This window comes from Mytilus trossulus, chromosome 3 (genome assembly GCF_036588685.1).
Source record: "Mytilus trossulus isolate FHL-02 chromosome 3, PNRI_Mtr1.1.1.hap1, whole genome shotgun sequence".
NCBI classification, from domain to species: domain Eukaryota; kingdom Metazoa; phylum Mollusca; class Bivalvia; order Mytilida; family Mytilidae; genus Mytilus; species Mytilus trossulus.
Window position 1 is genome coordinate 22,085,374 of NC_086375.1, and position 22,100 is coordinate 22,107,473.

At 31.6% G+C, this 22,100-nt stretch overlaps 1 protein-coding gene across 2 annotated transcripts in view; it reads left to right on the forward strand.

The window, feature by feature from the left end:
• Nucleotides 1-71: 71 nt before the first annotated feature.
• Nucleotides 72-22,100, forward strand: part of LOC134710481 (apoptosis-resistant E3 ubiquitin protein ligase 1-like) — a 35,418-nt gene continuing 13,389 nt past the window's right edge. The window contains exons 1-12 of one of the 2 annotated variants that reach the window (XM_063570845.1): nt 72-421; nt 2,925-3,099; nt 4,284-4,519; nt 10,407-10,687; nt 15,811-16,039; nt 17,907-18,070; nt 18,521-18,689; nt 19,433-19,566; nt 20,062-20,139; nt 20,628-20,769; nt 21,144-21,256; nt 21,958-22,033. In XM_063570845.1, the coding sequence (XP_063426915.1) occupies nt 133-421; nt 2,925-3,099; nt 4,284-4,519; nt 10,407-10,687; nt 15,811-16,039; nt 17,907-18,070; nt 18,521-18,689; nt 19,433-19,566; nt 20,062-20,139; nt 20,628-20,769; nt 21,144-21,256; nt 21,958-22,033 (2,086 nt within the window). In that variant the 5' untranslated portion in view covers nt 72-132. The remainder of the gene's footprint in view (nt 422-2,924; nt 3,100-4,283; nt 4,520-10,406; nt 10,688-15,810; nt 16,040-17,906; nt 18,071-18,520; nt 18,690-19,432; nt 19,567-20,061; nt 20,140-20,627; nt 20,770-21,143; nt 21,257-21,957; nt 22,034-22,100) is intronic. The other variant, XM_063570846.1, reaches the window with a different exon arrangement.

The window sequence follows — 22,100 nt, forward strand, 5'->3', positions numbered from 1 at the left end:
AATACCCTTTGTTATTGAGTTAGGCGTGCGCTTTCTTTAATGCTAATTTTGCACTGTTTAGATGGCAACAATTCTACATTGATTATTTATTTTGACAGAATGAAAGTAAAGTAAAGCCACTCAACTTCAAGGATGTGGTCATTGTGGGTTAAAGAAAAGGCAGCTATGACTTTTGAGCTGTTTTATTTGACGATTATGAATATTTGCTCTTTTCCAACACGCTTGAGAAGTTTAACTTATAAAGCAAAGATATGGTTTGCAATTACGTGTACATGTCTTAGTGTTGTGGGAATAAATACTTGCATGTCTTATGTTTTGGATGGTTTTGCAAAGACCGACACTTTATTTGAAGAACAGTCAATTAAGCTGTGGTTACAAGAAAATAATCATCAAAATATAACACCAATATTTCAATCAACAGGTAAGATATCATAAACGTATTTACACTTTTGGTATTTAGCTGTATCTTGCCTCCGAATGACCTTACATCACCTCCTAATAACCTTTTGACGTCAAGCAATAATCACTTTTTAGTTGTGACGTCATATGTTTTGAATTATGAAGTCAAAGTTTACGGGAACCTGTGTGATGTTATGTAATGGCGGACAAATTTGCATACAAGTGTAAATACGTCTATTCACTACATTGTATGTTCACAGTTCATGAGAAATATTGTGTGGGAACATAAAAGGGAGTGAACAAGAATGGTATCAGGTCCTTTTGCGTCCAATACAACAAGAAGGGCATCAGGTACCTTCGCACCCAATACATGTTATCAACCTACACATTCACACCTCATGTTTCCCATGAGGGTAGTAATGCCCTTTAACATTAGGCATCAAACAGTCATTTTTGGCTACCATTAGCGTCAAATTGGTTAAAATTTCTACTGTGATTCCTCTAGATATCCTTATGGTGATCTGTCAGAGGTCTCAAATAATTATAGTTATCAGTCTTTAGTCTTTAACGTGATTTATCGAAATCAGTTGATGTTTTTATCGAAAGTGTACTTTCAATCGCCATACACCAAAAATTACCTGTAAGGTTATTTGGCAAGTTCTTTTGCCTTTATTCATCATAATGGTACCCCCATTACTATTATAATAATAATAAATAAGATGTATTTAGAGTCTGCAAGGTTATACAAACAGAAAAACAGAAGCTCTAATGAGCTTTAACTGACATTTTTAAACGACCCTGCTACATGTTATCACTTAACACATTAATATTCCCACCAATTCCAGTTGAATTATTAGATATTTTACCAAAATTTTTAAATGAACAACACGAACGATTCATATAATTGTATTATTTACCTTGAGCTTTGATATCACTTTATTTGAAACATTGAACAAAAATATTTATAGCAACTAACCAAAACATAATCAGATAATTTAAGATTTATTCAGCATTAAAAAAATTGTGATCAAATCTCATTTTATTTTGAAATAAAGATTTTTGTTTTCAATAACCATGATAATTACCAAAACATGATGAAGATTTATTTAAACAAACAGAAAATATCTTGTCAAAATCTAGCTTTATTTCCATGATTTGGAACCAATGAAAAAGAAAATATATATACAATGTACATGGTAGTAATACAAAATGTACATGTACATTAACCTAAACTTGATAACCAAATATTTTTACCCATAAAAAGGGTACGAACGGGGTAACGAGCCTGTTGATGTGAACAGACTTTGCCAAATTGGGTAAGCATGTGTAGGGTGTGAAAGTGTAAGGGGGCAAACATCAATGGGTAGAACATGTTTTTGGGCAAAACTGACCAGATTGAACAAGAATGGGAGCAACTATGATTTTGGGCGAATGGACCCAGATTTGTTCAGCGTTCTAGCCACTTTGGCATCTAATAAAATTTGAACCCAATGTAGTTATTACTGCATCCATAATCTTGATATATATCATACATTTGTATAACTGAATGCAGATTTTTCCTGAAATTGCAATGATATACATGTATCTTGCATTAAAGTCAATTTTTCAAAATTTATGAAAATTTAACTTCACACAATATTTTCTAAAGTTACAGTGATTACTTTCTCTAATTTTTGTGCTTTTTCACATTTCCTGACCGGTTTGAGAAAAATATTTCTCCTCGCTATTTAAAATTTGTTCTCGGCAAATGATTAGTCGAAATTTGATTATGACGTCTAAATGGGTTTTTTTCTTCTGAATTTTCCTGTTGTGACGTCATGAATAAAAGGCTACCATGCCTGATGACGTCCCAGATAAAGAACACAAGTTTCTGATAATCTTTGAAAAAGAAGGATAAAAATCATTAGAGAAACAGATTCCAACACTATAACTTGTGTAATACGATATTTCTCCACTCTACAGTTAAATTTTAGTTATTTAAAAAGCTCTGCAAGCCTTCCACTTTAAAAATAATGTTTAACTGTCTCTAGTGGAGAAATATTGTAATACACTTGTTGCAGTGTAGAAATCTGTATTTTCCTTATTTTTCAATTTTTGTGTCATTTCCATGGAGATTATATAGTTTAGGCTCTCACTATGGGTCATATACTTAACTTTTGCATAGTTTACAGTGTTAAAAGTTTGTATTTAGGTCTGTTTAGATTGAACCACTTAAGATAAATTAATGGTATTTGTAATGCAGTTGTACAATGTACATGTATAAGCATTGACATTCTCATTTCCATGGATTATATAGGGTGCACCATGTTCAATCATGGTTCATTGACTTTAATGTCTTGCTTAACCATTCATTTTGCTGACAAAAAGGTGATCATACAATGTTTTTTAAAGTATTGACATTTTAATTTCATTATTCATGATGTTTCTATTATAATATCAAATTTTCTATACAAAGGGGGAATTTGCCAAAACATTGAAATAACTGTTTCAACAGTTTATACTTATATTTAAATGCTCTATTTCAGGTAATGGTAATGATGAATTGTCATCAGTAAATTTGGACTTTATTAACACATTAGAAACAATACCTCATGAAGTAAAACATAAGCTTAAAAACGCCATTCAGTTTGCTCAAGAAATGAAGATACTTAACCTTTGGCTGAATGTGGAATACAGTATTCCTGTATCTGTGATAGAAAGGTAAAGCAATTCAGTAGCAGATCTTTAAAGGATTTAAGGAAAATAATGGCTTGTTATTAAACTCAGATATGAGCCAAATAAATCTTCAATATCATGAATGCTAATTATAAGATATAGCATCTAACATGCCTAAAGAATTTGTTTTTTTAAATTCTATTTTTGACTGATTAATGGACTCACTTTTGAAGTCAACATTACACTTTTACACCGCCCAGCAGCAGCAATCGCTGGCAAGACACAGGGTTCCCCTGCGCTCCATATGATATTTTTTTTAACAAACCATCAGCATTCGCATTAGATATAACTGTGTTCCTGTGCTTTTCATTTATCAGTAGGAACCTGAGAGAAGCTTTTCAGAAGAATGAAAGTTATCTGGCCCTATCCTGTAACCTTATGTTCCACTACATGTATATATAGAAAATGTGCCCCAAATGAATAAACACAATTTTGGTCACAAAGTTGAACGTATCCATTTTATCAATCATAAAATAAAAGATATACCCCAGATACAATATTTGTTGACTTTCTTCCTGAAATTGGCAATAAGAATCAATTGAGAACAAAACTTATGGACTTCAGCTTCCCAATTGTGAACTTTCCATTTCTACAATGTATGTTGCAACTTTCCAGCACTGAGTGTCTGCATATACAGTATATATCTTCCAGTTGATACTATATGCCAGAGCTTGCATTTTCTATAATGATTTTCATATAGACAGTTACAGCTTACAAGGAAGCTATTAAATCAAGGGTTCAAAATTTGAAAGTTAAACGATTCACTTATCCATTATGAATTAGTTGGTTGTTATGGATTTGTTCTAATTTATGTAAGCACAATCCTGTACTCTTTTCCTGGCTTGTAACATCATGGAATGAGACTTATCACCAGATTTGGATTGAACTTGCATGAACAACAATGGGTGTCTCATATGGAGCAGGAATAACCCTTTGGGCACTCATGATTTCTATCTCTTTTTTTAAGAGGTTCTTGCATTGTTGCTCAATCTTAAGTTGTCTTTGACATGTTATGTTGTTTGCCTTCATCATCTTTTTCGTTTGCAACTGGCATTGTCATTGTAACATTTCTTCCACTTGTGAGTTCCACCTCCTATTTACAACATTTTGTGTTGATTCCTACATGTTTAACTAACCTCAATAATAATAAAAGCTACAATTTATTACAGATTGAATAATATGGGGATAAAGTCTGTTTCTGCACTGAGCAAACTTTCTGAAAATGATCAAAATGACGTTCAGACTATAGAAAAGATAGTTGATGGTGACATACCAGTTTATGCTTATATGCTGAAGGCAATAAAGGCAGCAAAAACCATTAAAACTGATCTGCTGATGATAGACTATTACCAGTCTGCAAGGAAAACTCCAGGATATTCTTTTGTTTTCAAAATACTCTTTTTGAGTAAGTACATTTTTTTTCATTTTACAGTTTATTTGTCTTTTCCATATTTATTAACATGATTAATATTTGTGAAATTTTACAACTAGTGGGGTTTTAAAGGGGCATTAGCTGTCAAATTCATGTTCTACAATTGTCATCAAATTCTCAAATTATGAGACTTACATGTATACATACATGTAGCTGCTTATACACAATGCTTAGAAAGAAAACTGAAGAAATCCACAGTCTTCATATTGAGATTAATAAGTTTTGTACATTACTTATAATGTAACTATCTATTTCTGAACAGTCTTATTCTCCAAATGAAAGGGAGATAATTATATAATATCCACAAGAATTTTGCTGTCATCTAAGGTTTAGTACTTCAGTGCTTTGATTTAACCTTGTCACACCTGGGAATGAAAAGTCCTTTTACTAAAATGTAAGATTTACCAGTAGGGATGAAAAAGGGTTCAATTTTTTTTTATTTAAGGGTAAACTATAATCTTTTTATACAACCACAAAAATTTAAAAACTTTAGGTCGTATATTAGTATCATGTCATCTTCATCATCTGCGTTGTTGTTGTGATTGTCGTTGTCTGTAGACGGATGAATATGTTGGGTTCTTTGATATGCTAAATCTAACCATGTATTTAGATTTTTTTATGATTTGGCCCCTTTATCAAATTGGCCCACATTGAGTTCTTAAGGGTCCAAAATGGAAATTTATTTGAATCAAAAATTGAATTCTATGGGTTCTTTGAAATGCTGAATCTAACCATGTATTTAGATTTTGGATATCGGACCATAATAGGAAAATGTCCAATTCAAATTTTTTAAGTTCTTAGACCACATTCATTTTGTGTCAGAAACCCATTCGGGGTCAACTATTTAATCACAATCCAAATTCAGAGCTGTATCAAGCTTGAATGTTAGTGTCCATACTTGCCCCAACTGTTCAGGGTTTCGACCTGTGGTCGTATCAAGCTGTGCCCTACAGAGCATCTGGTTAAAAGTTTTTATGCCCCTGCTGAAGTGAAGTGGGCATTAAAATTTTCCTTTGTTTGTCCCAAATTTGGTTTCTGCTCGCTAACTTGAGTTTGCCTCAACCAAATGTTATGAAACTTAGGCACAATGCTTATCACCTCAAAATACAGATCAAGTTTGAATTATGGTAGTGTCACTTTAACCGTTAGTTAAGCCTTGTTTACAAATGGAAAAGTCGCAGAATTTTAAATTTCCATCTTTAAATTAAGTTTGCCTCAACTGAATGTTACCCAAAAACTCAGATCAAGTACAAATTTGGATAGCATCACTTTTACTGTTCTTCAGTCGTGTTCCTTTATAACTTTACATGATATGCAAGCAGGGCATAATCCAAGGGTACATTCAACATTTATTTATTCTTTTTAAGTACAGCGCTACTCTCTTAGATTGAGTCTGTTTGTAGTCTATTAATTGATTCTGATGTATCTTGAAAGTTACTGACTTCTTTCAAAACTGTTTCATATTACATTGTAATATAATAACATGTAAGTTTCTTTATAATAGGTCATTTTGATTGGCCATGCTAACACCAATTTTTTATCATTCTGAAATGAACCTTCATTAAAAAATGAAATGTAATATTCATGATGACATAAGCTTCCACAATAAAGTGCAAAGGTAATAAATAAAAGAAAAACTTGACAGAAATCATATTTTCATGATCCTTGCAAATATAAAAAAGAAGATGTGGTATGATTGCCAATGAGACAACTATCCACAAAAGACCAAAATGACACAAACATTAACAATTATAGGTCACTGACGGCCTTCAACAATGAGCAAAGCCAATACTGCATGTAATTATAAGTATTGAATCCTTCTTTTAGAAATTTTATAAGGTTGTGAAAGACTTGACCATATGCACATTTTAGAATAAAGTGCTACCGTGCCCCATGGGTATTTTGAAAGGTTGGCAGGTATAGGTGCTTCATTTAAAATGTTCTTGCTTTTACATCTGAATAAATTTACAAAAAGAAGCATTCAATAGTGAAATAATAACAGAAATAATTAATCTCCAGTTGATTGATTTTCTACTCAGTTTTTTAGATGAGTGATACTCATATACATGTATTACCAATAATTTAAAACCAAAGACAGAGTTACATGTAATTTTGTAATCAAGTTCTTGTGAAGAGGATTTTTTTACCAAAGATAAAAAAAAAGTCTGCATGAAATAATACTGTATTTTTCATTGCAAACTTACTCTCCTTGTGAATATTTGTTTAAATCAAATTCAGAGACTTTTAAGCTTAGCAATTTTAATTTTGTTGTATCATCATAATAATGTTTTAATGCAGCTAATAGGGTTTGGTAATTTAAAAACGTATCAACCATCAAATATACCAAAAAATATTATGTAATCCCAAGCTTATGACTATTATATGTTGTCCCTCTGGTATCTTTCACCCCTCATTTCTAAGTCAGCAACACAATTAAATACTTGCAATAGAAATTAATCAGTTGCTCATCTGCATTATTGAAATTAAATACAATTAAAGCCTGGGATCACATAATGTTTATTGGTAAATCTGCAGATGAGTATACGTCAATGTTTATGATACGGTTGAGACATCTTTAAATAAACGGCCCTTAATTGTATATAAGTGCAATTAACTATTTTGTCCGTTTTTGTTGTAATAGGAAGATAACATGGGGAAAATATGCAGGATATAATTATTAAATATGTACATGTATAAGGAAGCTAAACAAAAGAAATGCTGAGTACTGCAAAAATCTTCCCTATTTTCTTTCAATTTTTGCTATGTATTTAAAAAGGCCTCCTGAAGTAAAATGTTTTCAGTGAATTCTTATAGAAATCACCAGTTGAATGCACTTATATGGTGTAACTTAATTTAAAGCCAGTCTCTAGAAAATGGGTTTCAAATTCATTCACTTATGACTAATCATTAAGTGATTTTGGATCTAATGTTGTCATAATATTACAGTAATACTCATGCAAGTATGCTTTTTATTCAGTCACAATACCATCTCTGAAAGGTACAGATGCATTTTGAATCATCTTTTATCTGAACTAAATTATATTAAGAGTGAATGTCAGAGGCAGAGTTAAAGGGGAAAAGGGGGCAGGGTGCCTGGTCCTTTTGTTATGTTTGTGGGGAAAATTTATAGATGTTTTAGGGAATTACAGCTGAGGCATGACTGGATTCGTCAAATCTGAATTTGTAGTTATCATAAGGTCAGGTTATCTCAGATTCTATAAGTAATAGGTTCGATAAATACTGAGTTTATAGAACAATTGTAAGGTATACTTGTTTGTCTGATATGGTTCCTCTGACCATTAGGTTATTTTCATGAATCATTACGGTAGTTTCTGTAATGTAGTAAAAAACTTGTCATAGATTTTAATAATCACCAATAAAGCATCTAAGATATTTCAGTCTTGTTCCACTTTTGGCGGGGTTGCACAAAGTTCAAACCTGGCCTTTAGTATGGTAATGTAACTGGTTAGGAATAGTTGGTTTTAATAATTTGTGGTTTTATTTATAATTTTCCCGATTCAATTAAACGATTGTTGTTTGTCAATACCAGGATTTTCTAAATGAATATCAGTAGATTTTTTATCTCCAGTCTGAAGAATCACATGCAGGTTCTTTCTAAATATTGTTGGTATTGATTTAAAATGCATACAGCAGCAGGAAAGATGAATTGCATGTGCATAAATCAACTTCACTTTTTAAATCGTCTATACAATTAATAATATTCATATTGATCCTATTTCCTAAATGAAAACAAAATGTTTCCATGTGCATTATATGTCATATAGTTGATTGGTAGGGCAGATATCGATATATGCAAGTTTTATTGGCCCATCAAATTTATATAGTGTAATATATATGATATTTACACGAGGGAGGTGTCAAAGTATCAGAAGATCTATACACATTCCCCTATCTCTTTTCTAATTGAATCATCCCTCTGTTGGCTTATTCTAATCAATACAAAGAACAAAAACTAAATTTCACCGGGAAGATTAGACCTATTGTTACGGGTATGTTAATTTCTGTATTCTAGCTTGATTTTGTTGCTTTAATTTTGGCTGGTTTATGGTTGATTTCGTAATTGTTATTGATATTAAATTACAAAATTGGCGAATGCAGTTATTATTATTACTTATCTTCAAAGATCGGTTGTTTTCAAAATAGCTGTTTTGGCTACCTTTATGAAGAAAAAATATGAATTCTGTTAAAAATATATTTGTGCGCTTTCAAGAATCCAAATCCTTTATCCCCACTGTAGTTGTTTTTAGCTCCAGTTACCTTCTGTTTAGTCCATTAACTGAATATTGGCAGACGAGAAATTATTTTTCCATGTAAATTTATAGCTTATTGTACTTGCATCAATATTATATAAACTGATAAAATCTTTTAACCCAAATTTGGTTAACCAAAATATGACTTAAAATTTCTGTTCATATGAGAACTTATAGGAAATTGACAATTTAGGTTTTTTGGTGCTAAATCAAAAACTCAATAAGACAAGCTGGTATTTCTTGTTTCTATCGCCAACAGTCAAAACATTTGCTCAAGTATTGGAAAACTTGTTATGTCAAAAATTACATTTCATATTGTAAAGATTTACAATGTAACAAGATTATATTGCTTTACTCAAGAATTGAAGCTTCACAAAGATAAATGAAATCACATTTATCTTTTATTTTATCTTCGCTCTTTATGAAAAGGTAGTATTATTCAAAGATAATTTTCTTTTTAAATTAACAGTGACAGAAAGAAAGTGATATATCCATGCTTTTGTTTAAACGATTTTCCAGGAAAATTTTCGCTTCAAGAAAATAATTGTGTTCTAAGTTGGTATTGACGTCAGTGTTGAGAAAAAGACATTTTTAACATCAATTTTTAATGACAGAAAATTGAATTACAGTGACACACCAAGTATTCTTTGTTAGATGTTTTGGAATTAAGAATCATGGATGGCACAGTTTATTCAGACTTGTTAGACATTTGATCTTATGGGATCATGGACGGAACAGCACATTGACAGTTTTTCCGAAATACTAGATATATGATCTTTTATTGATTACTTTACAGTGATATACTTTTAAAAATTTGTATCAACTAATTATTTCCAATATAGATGTAAACTATTAGATTTCAATCTATGCGTTTAAAAAACAAACAAAGGTTCTTTGAAGTGTTTACTGGAAAATCAACAATAAGAAGTTGGGAGTGATTTAAAAGAAAGAAATAAAGGAATTTAATGGATTTAGCACTTGGTTTTATAAAATGGACAAGGAAGCATAAAATTTATGGCATTGTGCTATTTAAATTATAATTTGTCTTGTGTAGTTGGATTCAATCAATACTATACTTAAGAAAATAGTTGTATGTTTGATTTGAAATATTTGCCTCTTATATAGATTATAGAAGTGGAGTTAGATGCTATAAAATTGAAGAAAGTGTTTTATCTTGTACACTTCATATCTGGATTATGCCTAATTATGATGCTTAAAATGTTGCTTCAGCTTACTTCATTTATGAAACTCATTCACAATAGCTTATAAACTACATGTACTTACTAAGGAGTGTAGATTTGAATTCATCATCTTCCTTTTTCAAATGCTGGTTACTTACGCTTCATGTATATGTAAAACAAATGTTTATGAATGGAATCTTGGAGTACATTGTTCAAAATTCTCCACATTGTACGACAGTTGACCATAATATTTAATATAGAATCATGGAGATATTAGAGAAATTTGAATAATAAATAAAACAATTGAGTTAGCATAACTGATTAAATTCCATTATTCATGGATCTATAGTCAATAACAATAAACAATTGTATTACAAACACTGGTATCAATTTATTTATATATTTCAGTTGCTACTGTTTTCATTGGAGGTTTTATCCTTTGTTTTATAATGGTAGTGGATTGCATTGCAAGAGCTATAAGTCCAACAATTCGCAGATCACATCAAATCCATAATCAGATTCCTCAGATTCCACGTACAGGTATTCCACGATTATCACCAGGTAACAACGGCAAAGGGTGGTTTTGGAATTGGCTTGTTGGATCGTACATATCTACACAGAACTGCAGTGTTACTTGGGGCTGGGAGGAACCACAAGTTGTTGGAAACACAATGTCATTTGTAATACAGGTAATTAGCGTTCTTTGATAATTTATACAATGGGTAACACATAGGTACAATGTCATTTATTGTCACCTCTGCAACACACTGCAGGGAATAAAGAAATACTGGGTGTCCCTCTGTCTGTCTTGTTAGCACTCATTTACAATTCTTAATTTTTTTTTATTTCATAGGTATATATCAGCAATGTCTTGGACAAGTTCGTAAATCAGTGCTGATTAAGTTATTTTAAAAGAGTTGTGCCCCTGGCATACATTAATTATATGGAAAATTGCATTTGAGCGCTCTATGTGTTCAATTCTTGGCGGAATTTTATGAAACTTATATCATAGGTTTATATAAGCAATGTCTTTGAAACGTTTGAAAATAAGTTCTGATCGAATATTTTAAAGAGTAATATCCCTTAAAAATATTATATAGTAGAAATCACATTGCATTTGCTTTGATGCCTTCATTTTTTCAAGATATCGATAAAAAGTTTTACAGAACAAAAATAAGTGAATTTTAGCTTACCTGGCCTAATAGGCCAAGTGAGCTTTTCTCATCACTTGGCGTCCGACATCTTCAGACATCCATATTCATCTGTCGTCTTTAACAAAAAAAATCCTGTATAGTTATAGAGATGGTGGAGTGAACTGACCAAGACTTTGCCATTAATTGCATAATAATTGATTACATAATATTTGCATAACAAAATATTGCATTCATTTAAAAGATTAATCTTTTATCTATCTATATAAATCTCTTTTATTAATTTATGTGCAGTCTTACGGAAATAACAGCATTTTAAAGGTTGGAGATTGGAATTAAAAAAAAATCTTTGTATTGTGCTACCTTAACTGTAAACAGCAATAATGTACAGCAAAGTAAGAGCTACAAATAACATGAATCAAAATGGTCAATTGACCCCTTAAAAAGTTATTGCCCTTTATATTCATTTTTTAACAATTTTCAGTAATTTGAAGAAAAAAAATGTAAATTTATACAAAATTTATACAAAATATTTTTGACAGTAATTACTGGGTCCAGTTTATTATAGATAGAGATAAGTGTAAGCAGCAAGAATGTTCAGTAAAGTAAGATCTAGAAACACATCACCATCACCAAACCACAATTTTGTCATGAATCCATCTGTGTCATTTGTTTAATATGCACCTATATCAAGGTGAGCAACACAGGCTCTTTAGAGCCTCTAGTTTTAATTGCCCTTGTACTTTGGATAGATAAAATATGCAGGGGACATTGGAACTCTGTTCTTTTATTTTTATAGAAGTAATTAGTGTATTGTTACATGTGCTGGCAAGGATCACTAGTTGTTGAAAATAGTCTGAAACAATGTTTGACAAGTGTTGACCATGTGTGCATCTTTTTTTCTGAAGTGCTGCTGTGTTTTATACTGAATGTGCTTTGGTCAGTGTTTTTACACAAATAAAATTACTAAAAAAGCCTTTCGATTCTGAACGGTTAAAATAGGATAATTGTTCTACAGATGATCCACAAGAGTGAAGATTTATCATTCCATTTATTATATAAATAAGAAGATATAATATGAGTGCCAATAATACAACTTTCCATCCAAGTCACAATGTATAATATTAAAAGTTAACAATTATAGGTCAAAGTATGGCCTGCAACACAAAGCCATGATTTGCACCAACGAACGACAACCACTGAACAACAGGCGTCTGACATAGGACAGATGCTTAAAAATGTTTATCATATGACCACAAAATTTAAAAAAAATTTGGTCGTATGTTGGTACAATGTATCATGTTGTCTGCGTCGGCATCATTGTCCAGAGACAGATTGTTTCCGGATAATATCTGTTGTATAAGTAAATAGAAATAAATAATATTTTAACACAAGGTTTAGGAAGATTGGGATTGATTTTGGGGGATTTGGTTATCAAACCTCTAAGGAATGAAAAGGAATGGTTTAAGGGGGGGGGGGGGGGGGGGGGGGGGGGGTTATGGCTTTAACCGTTATGGAATTAGGGGCAATAAAGGGGGAAACAAGAGTTTATGGACAATTAATACAATTTTGAAGCAGTGTAATGTTATTATAAGATGTATTTAAATGGGTAATTATGTTTGCATCTCATATGGAAATTTGAATAAAAATTGTGACCATAACTTGACGGGAATTTTTTTTTGGAAAAGAGTGGCAGAGGTGAAAACTAGAGGCTCCAAAGAGCCTGTGTCGCTCACCTTGGTCTATGTGAATATTAAACAAAGGAAGCAGATGGATTCATGACAAAATTGTGTTTTGGTGATGGTGATGTGTTTGTAAATCTTACTCTACTAGTCTTGCTGCTTACATTTATCTCTATCTATAATGAACTTGGCCCAGTAGTTTCAGTGGAAAATGTTAATAAAAATTTACAAATTTTATGAAAATTGTTAAAAATTGACTATAAAGGACAATAACTCCTTAGGGGGTCAATTGACAATTTCGGTCATGTTGACTTATTTGTAAATCTTACTTTGCTGAACATAATTGCTGTTTACAGTTTATCTCTATCTATAATAAAATTTAAGATAATAACCAAAACAGCAAAATTTCCTTAAAATTACTGATTCAGGGGCAGCAACCCAACAATGGGTTGTCAGATTCATCTGAAAATAATAGGGCAGATAGATCTTGATCTGATTAATAATTTTACCCCGTGTTGGATTTGCTCTAAATGCTTTGGTTTTTGAGTTATAAGCCAAAAACTGCATTTTACCCCTATGTTCTATTTTTAGCTGTGGCGGCCATCTTGATTTGATAGTCGGGTCACCGGACACATTTTTAAAACAAGATACCCCAAAGATGATGATTGCCAAGTCTGGATTTATTTGGCCCAGTAGTTTCAGAGGAGAAGATTTTTGTAAAAGATAACTAAGATTTACGAAAAATGGTTAAAAATTGACTATAAAGGGCAATAACTCCTAAACGGGTCAACTGACCATTTCGGTCATGTTGACTTATTTGTAAATCCTACTTTACTAAACATTATTGCTGTTTACAGTTTATCTCTATCTATAATAATATTCAAGATAATAACCAAAAACTGCAAAATTTCCACAAAATTACCAATTCAGGGGCAGCAACCCAACAACGGGTTGACCGATTCATCTGAAAATTTCAGGGCAGATAGATCTTGACCTGATAAACATTTTTACCCCATGTCAGATTTCCTCTAAATGCTTTGGTTTTTGAGTTATAAGCCAAAAACTGCATTTTACCCCTATGTTCTATTTTTTGCCGTGGCGGCCATCTTGGTTGGATGACCGGGTCACGCCACACATTTTTTAAACTAGATACCCCAATGATGATTGTGGCCAAGTTTTGTTCAATTTGGCCTAGTAGTTTCAGAGGAGAAGATTTTTGTAAAAGATAACTAAGATTTACAAAAAATGGTTAAAAATTGACTATAAAGGGCAATAACTCCTAAACGGGTCAACTGATCATTTCGGTCATGTTGACTTATTTGTAAATCCTACTTTACTAAACATTATTGCTGTTTACAGTTTATCTCTATCTATAATAATATTCAAGATAATAACCAAAAACTGCAAAATTTCCACAAAATTACCAATTCAGGGGCAGCAACCCAACAACGGGTTGACAGATTCATCTGAAAATTTCAGGGCAGATAGATCTTGACCTGATAAACATTTTTACCCCATGTCAGATTTCCTCTAAATGCTTTGGTTTTTGAGTTATAAGCCAAAAACTGCAGTTTACCCCTATGTTCTATTTTTAGCCGTGGCGGCCATCTTGGTTGGTTGACCGGGTCACGCCACACATTTTTTAAACTAGATACCCCAATGATGATTGTGGCCAAGTTTGGTTCAATTTGGCCCAGTAGTTTCAGAGGAGAAGATTTTTGTAAAAGATAACTAAGATTTACGAAAAATGGTTAAAAATTGACTATAAAGGGCAATAACTCCTAAACGGGTCAACTGACCATTTCGGTCATGTTGACTTATTTGTAAATCCTACTTTACTAAACATGATTGCTGTTTACAGTTTATCTCTATCTATAATAATATTCAAGATAATAACCAAAAACTGCAAAATTTCCACAAAATTACCAATTCAGGGGCAGCAACCCAACAACGGGTTGACCGATTCATCTGAAAATTTCAGGGCAGATAGATCTTGACCTGATAAACATTTTTATCCCATGTCAGATTTCCTCTAAATGCTTTGGTTTTTGAGTTATAAGCCAAAAACTGCATTTTACCCCTATGTTCTATTTTTAGCCGTGGCGGCCATCTTGGTTGGTTGACCGGGTCACGCCACACATTTTTTAAACTAGATACCCCAATGATGATTGTGGCCAAGTTTTGTTCAATTTGGCCTAGTAGTTTCAGAGGAGAAGATTTTTGTAAAAGTTAACAACGACGACGGACGACGGACGACGGACGACGGACGACGGACGCAAAGTGATGGGAAAAGCTCACTTGGCCCTTCGGGCCAGGTGAGCTAAAAATTTAGAGGGGGATGTTAAAAAAATAATTTTTTTTGGGGGGGGATACAATTTATTTATTTTTTCGGTTTGGGGTCAACATGCAACAGCATTGTGAATTGCACAAAAATCAAAATAAAGGGGAGTATTTTTTTTTAATTTAGGAGGGGGGCTAGCATAGTGATTAGACAAAAGCATAAAATTGAGCATATTAACAATCCTTAGTTCTTTGACTACAGTTAATCTGTGTCAGAAACCTATTATATGTCAAACATTTGATTACAATCCAAATTCAAACCAGTATCAAGCGTGAAAATTGTGTCCATTTTTGTCCCAACGGTTCAGGGTTTTACTTCTGCAGTCGTATCCAGCTGCCCTTGGCAAAACAATTTAAATATGTTTGATTGAAATGTTAAAGTTATGCTTTAGGTATAATATGTCAAAAATGAACATCTGAATCTTTAACATCAGCTTATGGATATTGATGAGTGTATTTGTTATTGAGAATCCTTGACCACTGGTATAAACACGATAAATGCAAAATCTATTTATTGAAGAAAAATCACTAATGAAAATTTGCAGTTTTATTTTTGAAAACCTGATACTGTCACATTTTTTTAACTATTTAAAACATCACAATAATTTCTAAATATACAGTATCTATTTCTAATTTTAGTTGAGCCAAAAGAATGGTAAATCATATAAAATAACGGATGTCAGTAACGTAAATATAGAGATACTTCACAGAGGAGAGAAGATGTCGTGTACCAAAACCTTAGTAAAAGACAATGCTAGTAGTGTTTCCGTGTCTTTTACCGTACATAAAGCTGGGCCGTATAAAATACATGTTATGGTCCATGGTAAACATATAAAAGGAAGTCCATTTATCAAAGTATTTGAAGCAGGTATGTATATTTATGGTATAGTTTTACATTATTTTTTTTTGGTCAGCTACTAGGTGACCTGTCGCAGTCATTTTTCATTAACTTTTTAACTCATGTGAATTTTAAGATAATGTAAGAAAAGAAGATGTGGTATGATTACCAATGAGACAACTGTCCACAAGAGACCAAAATGACACAGAAACTAACAACTAACAACAAGGTCACTGTACGGCCTTCAACAATGAGCAAACTCCATACCACATAGTCAGCTTTAAAAGGCCCTGAAATTACAATGTAAAACAATTCAAACAAGAAAACTAAAATAAGGTTTTTTCTCCATTATTATGATTGCCATGGCAACATATAAAGCTAAGAAATTTGAATAAATTAGATTATTTAGAGGAAGAATAACAAAGATGGAATCACAACAACCCTCAACAAATCCTCACTGTCAGGGAGACTCAGTATACTAATCTTCTGCAAAATAGAACTGAAAATAATCATTTTTAGCTCACCTGGCCCGAAGGGCCAAGTGAGCTTTTCTCATCACTTGGCGTCCGTCGTCTGTCGTCGTCGTCCATCGTCGTCGTCCGTCGTCGTCGTCCGTCGTCGTTAACTTTTACAAAAATCTTCTCCTCTGAAACTACTAGGCCAAATTGAACAAAACTTGGCCACAATCATCATTGGGGTATCTAGTTTAAAAAATGTGTGGCGTGACCCGGTCAACCAACCAAGATGGCCGCCACGGCTAAAAATAGAACATAGGGGTAAAATGCAGTTTTTGGCTTATAACTCAAAAACCAAAGCATTTTGAGGAAATTTGACATGGGATAAAAATGTTTATCAGGTCAATATCTATCTGCCCTGAAATTTTCAGATGAATTGGACAATCGGTTGTTGGCTTGCTGCCCTCCAATTGGTAATTTTTAAAGAAATTTTGCCGTTTTTGGTTATTATCTTGAATACTATTATAGATAGAGATAAACTGTAAACAGCAATAATGTTCAGCAAAGTAAGATCTACAAATAAGTCAACATGACCTAAATGGTCAATTGACCCCTCAAGGAGTTATTGCCCTTTATAGTCAATTTTTAACAATTTTCATTAATTCGGTAAATTTATGTAAATTTTTACCAAATATTTTTCTCTGTTACTAATGGGCAAGGTTCATTATAGATATAATTGTAAGAAGCAAGAACGTTCAGTAAAGTAAGAACTTCAAACACATCACCATCACCAAAATACAATTTTGTCATGAATTTGTGTCCTTTGTTTAATATGCACATAGACCAAGGTGAGCGACACAGGCTCTTTAGAGCCTCTAGTTTTTGTCTGAATCAATTCATTTGATTTTATGGAAAAACAGAAATTACTTAACAGACTTTTAAACTTTTTGACAGCTAAGCATGAAATATTTCTAATCTAACAGTTACACTCCCATGAGTCTTGAATTCATAGCTATTCCAGACATAAAAATGAATAAATCTGCGATGTAACAAAATGAAAAATAAACATCGGAATAAACCACAGAGAATGTACAGTAAGCCCTGCTTAAGTTTTTTAAATATATATATATAAATGAACAGGAATATTTTGATGTCATTGCACCAGAAGAAGTTTCTATGATTTGTTTTGGTTTATTTTGTTTTTATTTATTACAAATTTATTTTGTTAAATATTCTTTTCCATTCACAACAAACTGCGTTTTTATTTTCTAAAGCACAAAGAATGGGTAACAGGAATAGTTACAAGTTTTTATTTTAATCTCATAACTTACCTAGCTTTACAACACCGAGATAGTAAAAAAAGACAATATAAGAACAAGACAACCAAATAAAAATCACAAAAATAGTTATTTTGATAATTTTTATATGTATGTTTTTTTCAGGTTCTATAGATGCCACTAAGACAGGATTTACTAATTATTGCTCAACAATAGTTTGTACTGTTGGTCAGTCCTACCCATTAGTTATAGAAACAAGGGACTGTTATGACAACCCAGCAATGTTTAAAACAGATACTAAAAATTATTTTAAATTCAAAGTTTATGAGGTAAGTACATGAAGTTACTGGCCCTGGAACACTTAAAATATGTGTTCATGTAATCAGGTATGCTAAAGAAAATTGTTGGAGAGTATAAAATAAAATTGGCTTTACTAGTAAAAGATTGATTTATTGATTGTTGGTTGCTTAAAAGAGCAAATATAACTAACTAAAGACAGCTTTTCCAAATGTTACCTTATTTTAAACACAATTTTATGAACTGTGAATTTACATTGTAACCCTGTGCAGCTAATTGTAATTAAACACTTTTTTTACGGTGCTTGATTGGAAAAAGTGATGTTCTAACTTTGTCAATTTTGTCTGGAGTAAGTGACTCAGTCTCCAGTTAATGCTCTTTGACATGCTGTATTAAATTTAGATTTTTCACCTTTTTATATGCCCTTGTCATCTATGTAAAAATCGTACTTTAATAAACAGTCTCATGTTTCTTGTTTGCAGTCAGAGACTAATGAACGATATGTACCTACAACACAAATTATACACAATGCTGACAGTAAACAACTTACTATGCATATAAAGATGGAAAATGAAGGCTGTTATCAAGCTGCTGTGTCTTATGGTGATGTTAAACTCAGGAATGGGGATTTTAATATTCTAGTCATAAGTGGTGAGTCTTCCTCTATAGGTTATCTTTAACTTGCAAAGTTAACCAATGTGTTTGTGGAATTTAAAGATGTTTGAATGTATAATTTATAAAATTGAGAATGGAAATGGGGTATATGCTAAAGAAACAACAACCCGACCAAAGAGAAGACAACAGCCGTAGGCTACCAATGGGTCTTCAATGCAGTGAGAAAATCCCTGACCTGGAGGTAGTCCAGCTGGCCCCTAAATAAAATAATGTACTAGTTACTTGAAAATGGATGTCACACTAAACTCCAAAACATCTTAATGAACAAGAAATAAAAAAACATACAAGACTAACAGAGCCCAGAAGTTGATGATTACTTTAGGATACATAAGCTTGTAAAGGATATATTGGTGCAAGGGAAATTGTATTTGTACATTTACTTGGTGATATCTGTCAAGTATATTAATGTTGAATATTTCATTATTATGTGACACAAAATAGAAGCTTGAATTGGTATTTGCAACTGGAAAATCTAGATAGATCACATGATTTGGTCACATGATTTGGTCTTTTGATATGTCATTACAATAACTGATGTCCTGAAGTCCATTGTATTTATGGGGCTTTTTTACTCATTTGGCAAATTATTTCCAGAATCTCACACTTTTGAATACATTTTTTTTTTCCATACCCTTTCATTGAAAGATTTGATTTTTTTTTTTTTTAAGGGAACATGGCATTATCAATTATGTTTTTTTATTTGTTTACTTTTTTTTCAGATGAGGATTTGGAAGTTGTTAATAAAACAACATCTAAAAAAAGTCATAATTTATGGTATGAAGCTCGTCTTTTATCTGATACTGCTGACTCAGCCGAAAAGGCAAAAAGAGTGTACGTGTATATATCTCCAAAGGTAATGGTATTATACAAATTAGAAAAAATACTAAAATAAGGAAACATGCTAAAATATTCAAACATATATTAAAGTATCTTGGGGAAATCATAAATATTACATTGTAGTGCAATAAGAATAAGAAGATTTGGTACAATCGCCATGGGGACAACTCTCCAGCAGAAATCAAAGACTTAGTAGTTAGCAACAAGTGTTTATCATACAGCCTTCAACAATGAACAACAGTGTCCTGACCCTATAATTAATGTATATATTTTTACACCCTTTTAAAAAAGTTTTAAATCAGGTGAAAAAAAAATTTTGTTATCATTTTATAACATAATTACTAACTCGGAAGTACAAATAAATGATGTAATATAATCTGTCCCTCCTGTTTTCACAATAGCAGATGGGAGACTACTTCCTATGACATGGTATCAAAAAATGTTTAAGTTTGTGTATATTTTGCTCAGGTGAGATATACTCTGTGCTAACAGTTTCGATGTTATTTTTCAGCAATTAACCATAAAAGAATATTTTTTAAAAATTATTGGAAAGAAACTGCATACTTGGCGAGTTTGTCCTTCAACTAAGGTATGTGCTGCTATTTTATATCATTTTCAACTTATATAGATTTAAAGAAAAGAAGGAAACTGCTTGAAGATTGAAACATTAGTTATTCACTTAACATAGACAAAGATGGGATTTTAAACTAAATTGAAATATTTTAAATATGTTTGCCATGAATGTTACATTTCATTCCACTTCTGAATTTAATGTTGTTTTTGATCTTTGGTCTTCACAATTGAATTTAATAGCTAATTTATATAGCAGAGGGACAGTTAATAGCTGCTATATAATGTAGATACAAGTGAACTCTTTCAGTCTAATGTTGGTAAACATGTGTTTTCAGTATGATGTCCTTTAGACAATAATTCATTATTATTTCATATTGATAAAATTTTAGTAGGTTTTCTATTTGCAAGGGATTTAGTGTATGCATTCAAAAATATTATAAAATATGAAATTTTCTGCATTTAGAATGTAATAGAAATGTATTATGTCCTTGGTTTTTTTTTTAGTTTTCATTTATTGGATATAATAAAAGATATGATGCTCCTGTAATGAAAATATATGGATGTTCACAGTTACCAGTGATGTTAGCCACCAAAGATAGAAATATTATAGCAGCTACATTTACAAATTTTCTCCTTAGAAATATTGGTTGGTATTATTAATTGTATTTTATTTTAGTAAAAGTAAATTGAAAAGTATGATTATTTATTTGTTATTGACTTTATTATTGTCATGTCCTCATAAAATGAGACCAAAAAAACTTTTTCATCAACAAGATACATAGGGGAGATAATAAATTTTCTCAATTTTCCAGACAAAAAGGGAGCAAATCTAAATTGTCTCCCCCTATGGAACTTCTTTAAAATATATAAGAACCAACTTTTTGACTTTTTAGTTATAAAATATAGGAAAAAGGCCAAATTGAATTGTTATGTAGTTCTTTATATTCACTTTTTTATGATTGATTTGAAATTTGGGAAGATGTCAAATTTACTTAAAGAATAATTCTTTGTTTATTTTAGGTGGATCAGAAACTTTTCAAGATAAAAGAATATTTTTTCTTCAAGAAGTGAAAAAATCAACAAAAAAAGGAAATGTCACTCTCAAAATTGACAGAGCCAATTTAATTCAAAGTGTAAGTTTCTTTGGAATATTTACTGTGGAATAACATTTGTAGTTAAATATTTCTGTTTCATATAGGAAGATGTTGTATATTAGGAAAAAATATTTCTAATCAGATGTCCATGAAACCAGGTATCAAGTATCAATATAAAGGCTTGCGTCTTGCAATATAAAAGCACTGACCTACATACCATTTTGTCCAGGAGGACCTGACATGACAGGTAATCAGCATACGCATCTGCTGAATTGAAGACTAGTAAATCATAACTATATTGTTTACATTTTTAAAATTGATTTGTAATCAGTGATTCTTGAAATTGAATATTAGAAAAAATAAGAAAGGTATTGGTAATGAGATGTTGAAATAGGTTTTATCAATTTCATGTACAATTATAATATTCTTTATTCTGTTTTTGACTCTTTATTTAGCATTTTCATTTTGATAAGGTACTGTAATACTGTTTTAAATGTTTTTACCTGACTGTAGACATGAGCTATTATCATCAGGTGAGCCTATATACAGTTAGGGGAAACATTCATGACTTCTAATATCTTAATATATTGATCAATGATGATTGTAACAATTACGGGGATGTCATGTACGACAGGAAGCATTTTCAGTTTTTTGGATAGATGATGAAACTAGGATAATTTAATTCAATGTTTTTTTGAAAGATTATTTTGTATCATAATTAAATTTTATATATTTTTCAGTCCTATAAAGCATCAAAGAGTTTATATGCCTCAGATTGGTTTAAAATGTTTAATATAGAGTTTGTAAATGAATTGGGTAAGTTATTATTTGTACTAGAAATAAGTTTTAGCCAATTCTTAATGCTGATGACAGAGCTCCAGAT